The sequence below is a fragment of the Anneissia japonica genome, unplaced genomic scaffold (genome assembly GCF_011630105.1).
Source record: "Anneissia japonica isolate Jap-2015-1 unplaced genomic scaffold, ASM1163010v1 scaffold32248_len650992_cov182, whole genome shotgun sequence".
Lineage (NCBI taxonomy): Eukaryota > Metazoa > Echinodermata > Crinoidea > Comatulida > Comatulidae > Anneissia > Anneissia japonica.
The window spans coordinates 448,427-455,136 of NW_022699059.1; the positions used below are offsets into that span (position 1 = coordinate 448,427).

Sequence of the window (6,710 nt, forward strand, 5' to 3'; positions counted from 1 at the left end):
GATTTAGAATAATAGATTACCATGATTCATTAAATCAATGAGCAAACTTGTTCATTTATCAACCTTCGTCAAGTTTGACGAAACTTGGTACCCGGAAACATTTGTTCATTGATTTCAGGAAACATTACTGCTTTTTGTGTAATCAAATTAGGTTGTTATACGTCATATTACCACTTCAATGGAGTTTTATCAATATGTTTTGGTTCAAACTTCTGGAAAATACAACATTGATAAAAAATGAAATTGAAATATAAATACACTTAAACTCACATATTTCGCATTTATCTCCAATAAATCCAGAAGAACATATACAGTTTCCAATATATTCATCACATACGCCTCCATTATAGCATATCTTACAGTGCTCCTGACATTCGGGTGGAGACCACTTGTTATGTGGACATTCTGAAACATATTTTAACAACGGTAAACAAAATTTGCGCTACTACAGAAGAGGTGAATAATATAATAGGGGCTTATGTGGAATTAATAATGATACAATACATGTTATAGTCCGATAAATATTTCACAATAAGAAATATTTGAACATGAATTATAAAGCACTGTCATATAAGTTGGTACTAATTTTTTCTTGGAGTTGTTAAAAAATAGAAATATAATACCGTGTGAAACCCCGGTTTGAAAGAGCAAGATTGAGAGATTTTCCTTTGGAAAGATAAACTGTAGAACTTATTCCGGTTGTAAAATAAAACTGATAAATTAAAATGAAACTGAAGAAAAAAAATAGTTTATTACACATCACATATTCTAAAAAATGATATTACTAAAAAGATAGAGCAGTTTTTATTTAACTTATTTACAGTTTCCGTAAAATTTAACCCCTATGTTCCTACTCAAGTTTGTCAAAAAATAAACTTTATTTTATAATAGGCCTAATAATAATATTATGAACTTATGTTTACTTTATTGCTTTCCAACTTTTGACATGAATAAATTATATTTTGTTACAATTAGGTTTAGAATACCGATCATTAAATTAATATGAATTTTATAAATAACTACCAACATCATGACAACGAGTTAAAATGTATTAACTTTAGGACCTACCTCTCACTATCAGTTGCATGAAAGCATGATATCCATTTTCCCGATTGTAGTCAGCTGAAGAACTATAACATTCATAAACTCCAGCATCATTCAATGTAATATTTTCAAATGAAATAGTTGCTTTACCATCCCATGCACTGTTATTCTTTCCATCTTTTGTCCATAGTAGATCACTTTCAATAGTCGAGTTGAGATTAATGACGCCCAATGTAACATTTCTGTCATTTATGCTAACAGTCTTGGTGCGAGTAATTGGTTGTACGTAAGCTTTTTTTTTATAAAAAAAAGTATTTGTTACTTGAGAGGGTTTTTTTTTTTTCGAAGGGGAGAGCAGAACAGTGTGGGCACAATGTGTGGGGTGTGCATTTGTTGTGTCTTTAATACACGGCAAACAAACGGGATATGGTAAATGCTAAAATAATGAAATAAGGCGCTCCTGAATGATTAGGCTTTCTTCAAATTGAAGGTTTGTATTGAGCCTTCCTTAAATTATTACCGCATAAACGAAGGTAGAATAGAGGGATTTAGCGATGATTGTTTACAGGCGGTCAAGTGACCTAACTTGGGTACGCCAGTGGCGTAGCTAGAGGGTTTGGCGCCCGAGGGGCAAAAGTAGAAAATTGCCTCCCCTCCCCCCTCCATTATAATTATAATATTTTGAAATTAATTGATATTGGCTGTATAGACTTTAAGCATATCCGTACTGTACGTCCATGGCATATCATACTGCATTGTCTAAATAACATTATTTAAACCCGAATAACTATTATTAATTATTATCTAGCTCTCGTATGTTCTTTCTTACTAGGGGTGGCGCCAGGATTTGCCCGAAGGGGGTCCGGGGGGCGATGCCCCGACGAGGGGGAAGATTTCCTTGACAAGAGCAAAGTGTGCGTGATCGAGCGTCGCTTAAAATCTTCCGAAAGTGGTCTCTCCCCCCCCCCCCATTGTTTTGACAATTTATGGGTTCAAAGGCTTATTTCATCGATTTTACAGTCTACTAATATGTACAAAATACATTTTTTTTCTCCCCAAAGAATTATAAGGGGGCCGGGCACCATTCCTGTTCCTTACTATTGATTAGAATGTTCGGAACTTTGTATACAACTTTACCATTATCCTAATTTGTAAGGCTGTTGTATTTATCGGATAGGCCTACAGCTTAGTATTCTTATTCTCTAAATTTATCTTATAGTAGAGTCTTGTAAGTTGCTGAATTTTTTACACTATTTAAACTTGCAACTGAATTTTGTGTGCTTTTGCATCAGCAAATGAGTTATGAACATGATCGAAGTTAGTAGTGTTTCTGCTTCATCACGCTAATACTAAGTGTGCCAAAGCAGTCCCCTTTTCCCATCGTGGCTCTGAGATATGGTAGGATGAACTTTAGTCATGTAGTCATTACAGAATAAGATACAAGAGAAAACGGTCCAAATGAACTGAAAAGAAATCACAATCTATAAATTTGCCAATAAAAACAACTTCATTCAGATTCTTATTATTAACTGGAATATATTCATGGCTGACAAAATACATCAATTTCGTCGTGTTATTGTCCCATTTCAGTGCCCCCTCAAACCTGGCGCCCGGGGCACTTCCCACTTGACCCACTGGCTACGCCACTGGGTACACATCATAGTGACCAGACCTAGAATAATTATGCTTTTTAGCATAATTTTGACACATTTACCATCTAGCATATGTGCTGGCATAATTTTAGCAAAATTTAGCATAATTTTAACCTCAGAAGAAAAAAAAAACTTTAATCTGAATTAAACCAGCCGCCAATAACCGTAGATACCACATAATAAAAATGAATTCGTCTATTGATTGAGTATCCAATAAATAATATACTATGCGCACACTGCAGCTGCCTCTCTGTGGTTTTATTATGTTTTTTAATCACACGTTGAAAATGGTTTTGGCCAGGTGCTCAATCCTGTCTTAATTGTCCTCGCTTGAGGCGAAATTCGCGTTCGTTCGGTCCGTCCGAAAAGCATGCATCCGGGAGTAGTGTACATACCGACTACTGAGTTTTTAAAATTTAGATACGACTCAGGCTGATACTCGTATACTTCTGAGACTGATCAGGGAGTTGGTTATAATAACAACTGCAGTGGTTTCGCTTTTGCTGCTCAACTATACTATGTTTACATATTATTTACCCAGTCAGCAGCATGCTGACTGGGTTCTGTTTTTGAGCAGTTTCTTTATTTCTTTCTGGCAACATTTTAAAAGGCTACTAGTGGCAAACTACTGGACCGATTTAATTAAAACTTGGTCAGTAGGACCGGTGCCGCCTCCCATTTCACAACTTGGGATCAAAGGTCACATAAGGGGAATTGGGGTCAAAAAACCAAAAATGGCATAGACTACTTCTCTCACAAATAACGTAGCAGTCTTGTAGTAGTTTAGGCTTACAAGTGTCACAGTTATAGGATAGCAGGGGTAGCAGGCCTAGGCTAGGCCTGGCTTCTACTATTAAAATAGTTTACTCTCGCTTGATGCCGCCAAATCTAGCAAAACTGTTATCCTTTTTATTTGCTATAGTACCGTACCTCTAGCCACGGTGTATAGATTATATATAAACCCATTTCTTCCAACATGGGTATATTTATATACGATGATGTCGACGAGGACGATGCTGATGATTATGATAATGTAACAATGATGAAACCAAGATGATGATGGCCATTTTAATGATTTAGTATCAATGTTGAAGATATAGATCATTTTAACAACACTTAAAATACGTAACCTTACCATTAGCATGGTGAACTATGATTGTGGCATTGGCGCTTCGATTCCCTTTCTCAGCGTACACATTAAAAACACCGACTCGGTCTTCAAGGTTAGGTCTACCAGTAATTTTAGCTATACGGACAGTCAATTCTCTACCTTCCTCATTAGTATTGGTAACGAGTTCACAATGAACATTGTTTTCAAAAGCTAAATTGTTGCATAACATTTCTTCTGATAGCAATCTGCTAGTGTTGGCTAAAGTTACAATTTTAAGTGTGATATTTTCTGATCTGTCGGAACCCAATGTATAGCCTCGAATATTGGTTGTCGTAGCATCAGTACTAGGCTTAATAATAGGCGTTTTAGCTAATCCCACCATATTCAATTTCTTCACATTCTTACCTAAACCAAATGCAAAAATATACAGTTATACACAGAAACAATTAAAATATACCTAATTTAAAATTTGAACCACGATAACCGTTTATTCATTATTTTCACACTTTTTCACTTTATTGAACAATAACTTAACTACAGTGTCGATCGCATTTTCACCACCCAGCTATACCGGTATTATTTTGAAATAAATTCATTTGGATCCAAATATAATTTGTATGAAATTTTTCATTAGTGTTGATCCAGCAAAATAAAAACCAATAGTACTCACACTACGTTTCGCGAACGATCCATTCGCCTTTTCAAGTAGACTGGTGATGTTATTTCCAGTCTGGTCTGACGTCACCTCGGTGTTGTTGAGGTCGAAGTGCATCGCTGCGTCGTCGACGAACACCCCCTCCCCCTCTTAGTGTTGTGGTTCAAAATGATATCATCATAGATATGTGATAGAATGTGTCCTCCTTCATCTCTGTTCATAGTATCTGTTGTTTTTCTAATCCATAAAGATTCTCTGACTTTTCGTTCAAACCATGAGCTTTCTTTCTGTAATATTTTTATGTCCCAATTTGGAATATGATTTAGTTGTGTGGCATGATCGGTGATTGCAGATTTATTTAAAATTTTGGAATCGGATTCCTACTGTGTTCTTTTGAACATCTGTTTGATGTTCCTGAATCCTGGTTTTAAGTGATCTTCCTGTTTCACCAATATATACTTTTCTGCAATTTAAGCATGATACTTGGTAAATGCAGCCACAGGTTTCCTCTTTTTGTATTTTGTCTTTAGGGTGGACCAGTTCTTGTCTGATCTTGTTTTGTGGAATAAAGTACGTGTTAATTTTGTGTGTTGTTAGTGTTCTCTTTAACCGTTCGGACATCCCTTTAACATACGGAATACCTATCGAACCTCTGGCCTTTTCCATTTAATCTTTAGTTTGGCGTTCCTTGATGTTTGATGCTTTATTCTTTCTTCTATTAAAAACTTTCTTAAATGCCCATTTGGGATAGTTACAATTGTGTAGTGTTTGTTTAATGTTTTCCATTTCGTGATGTTTGTCTTCTTCTGTTGTAACTATATTGTCGCATCTGTCTACCAAAGTATTGATGACGCTTAACTTTTGATCTAACGGATGATGCGAGTGAAAATCCAAATATTGGTTAGTGTGGGTTGGTTTTCGATATACTGTTATACTTAGGGAGCCGTCATGCTGCAGGGAAATGGTAATGTCCAGAAACGGTATCTTTCCGTTTTCCAGATGTTCAATTGTGAATTGGACGTTTTTCGACGGATCTATGTTGTTGAGATGATTTAAAAGTGGCGTGGTTGCATTCTCCGGAATTATGGCTAATATGTCATCTACATATCTTCTCCAATATGATGGTTTGATTTCAATTGGTGCTGATGTAATTGCTTGTTGTTCTAACCATTCCATGAAGAAGTTTGCGATGATGGGACTCACAGGACTGCCCATAGCAATTCCTTGTTTTTGTCTGAATATGCTGTTGTTAAAACTAAAATATGTCGCATTTAATACCTGTTTTAAGAGTTCAATAATGTCCTCTGTATGCAAGCCAGTTCTTAATTTTAGTTGAGTGTCTTGTAACAAACGTTTTTCCACTTTTTTTATTGCTGGGCCTGTAGGTGTCTTGGTGAATAATGAAATGACATCAAACGAAACTATTGTCTCGGTGGGCCGTACATGTATATCTCTTAGTTCTTTTGTTAATTGTTTTGAGTTCTCCACATGATGTTCTGTGAGACCAATCAAGGGGCTAAGTATGTCTGCTAATAATCTGGAAGCCTGGTAGTAAATTGTGTTAATATTGTCTACGATGGGTCGTAAGGGCCAGTTCTCTTTGTGTATTTTTGGTAGGCAGTAAAGTCTAGGTGTAAATTCCGCCGTTGGAAATAAGAGGTGTTTGAGTTTCTCTGAAATTTTCTTGTCATTTTTCCATTTGTTTATGAGTGTAACTAAGTTTCTCTTGTATTTCTGAGTTGGATTATGTGTTAGACATTCATACGTACTGTTATCTGCCAACATCGTTTTCACTTTTTCTTTATAATCTACTGTGTTTAGAAGAACTGTTGCCCTTCCTTTATCTGCCGGTAGAATTAGAATGTTTTTATCCCTTTTTAATTGATTAAGAGCTTTTCTTTCTTCAGATGTTATGTTGTTAGGTGGTATCTATGAGGATTTAATAATACTGGTAATTTTACCTCTAATAAGGTCCCGTTCGTTTTCAGGCGCTAGCTTACATGCTGCCTCGGTGGCTACGATCAACTCATCCACGGGTTTGGTGTCTCTGCTTACCGCAAATTTTTAAATAAATCTGCAATCACCGATCATGCCACACAACTAAATCATATTCCAAATTGGGACATAAAAATATTACAGAAAGAAAGCTCATGGTTTGAACGAAAAGTCAGAGAATCTTTATGGATTAGAAGATGTGTATAAGAGACAGCACCTAGACTTTACTGCCTACCAAAAATACACAAAGAGA

General features: G+C 35.9%; 1 protein-coding gene across 1 annotated transcript in view; it reads right to left on the reverse strand.

Annotated features, from left to right (window-relative positions):
* Positions 1 to 97: 97 nt before the first annotated feature.
* Positions 98 to 6,710, reverse strand: part of LOC117102811 — a 13,645-nt gene continuing 7,032 nt past the window's right edge. The window contains exons 3-5 of the mRNA XM_033243228.1: positions 3,832 to 4,212; positions 1,069 to 1,335; positions 98 to 212 (exon numbers count right to left, since the gene is read on the reverse strand). Of these exons, the coding sequence (XP_033099119.1) occupies positions 205 to 212; positions 1,069 to 1,335; positions 3,832 to 4,212 (656 nt within the window). The 3' untranslated portion in view covers positions 98 to 204. The remainder of the gene's footprint in view (positions 213 to 1,068; positions 1,336 to 3,831; positions 4,213 to 6,710) is intronic.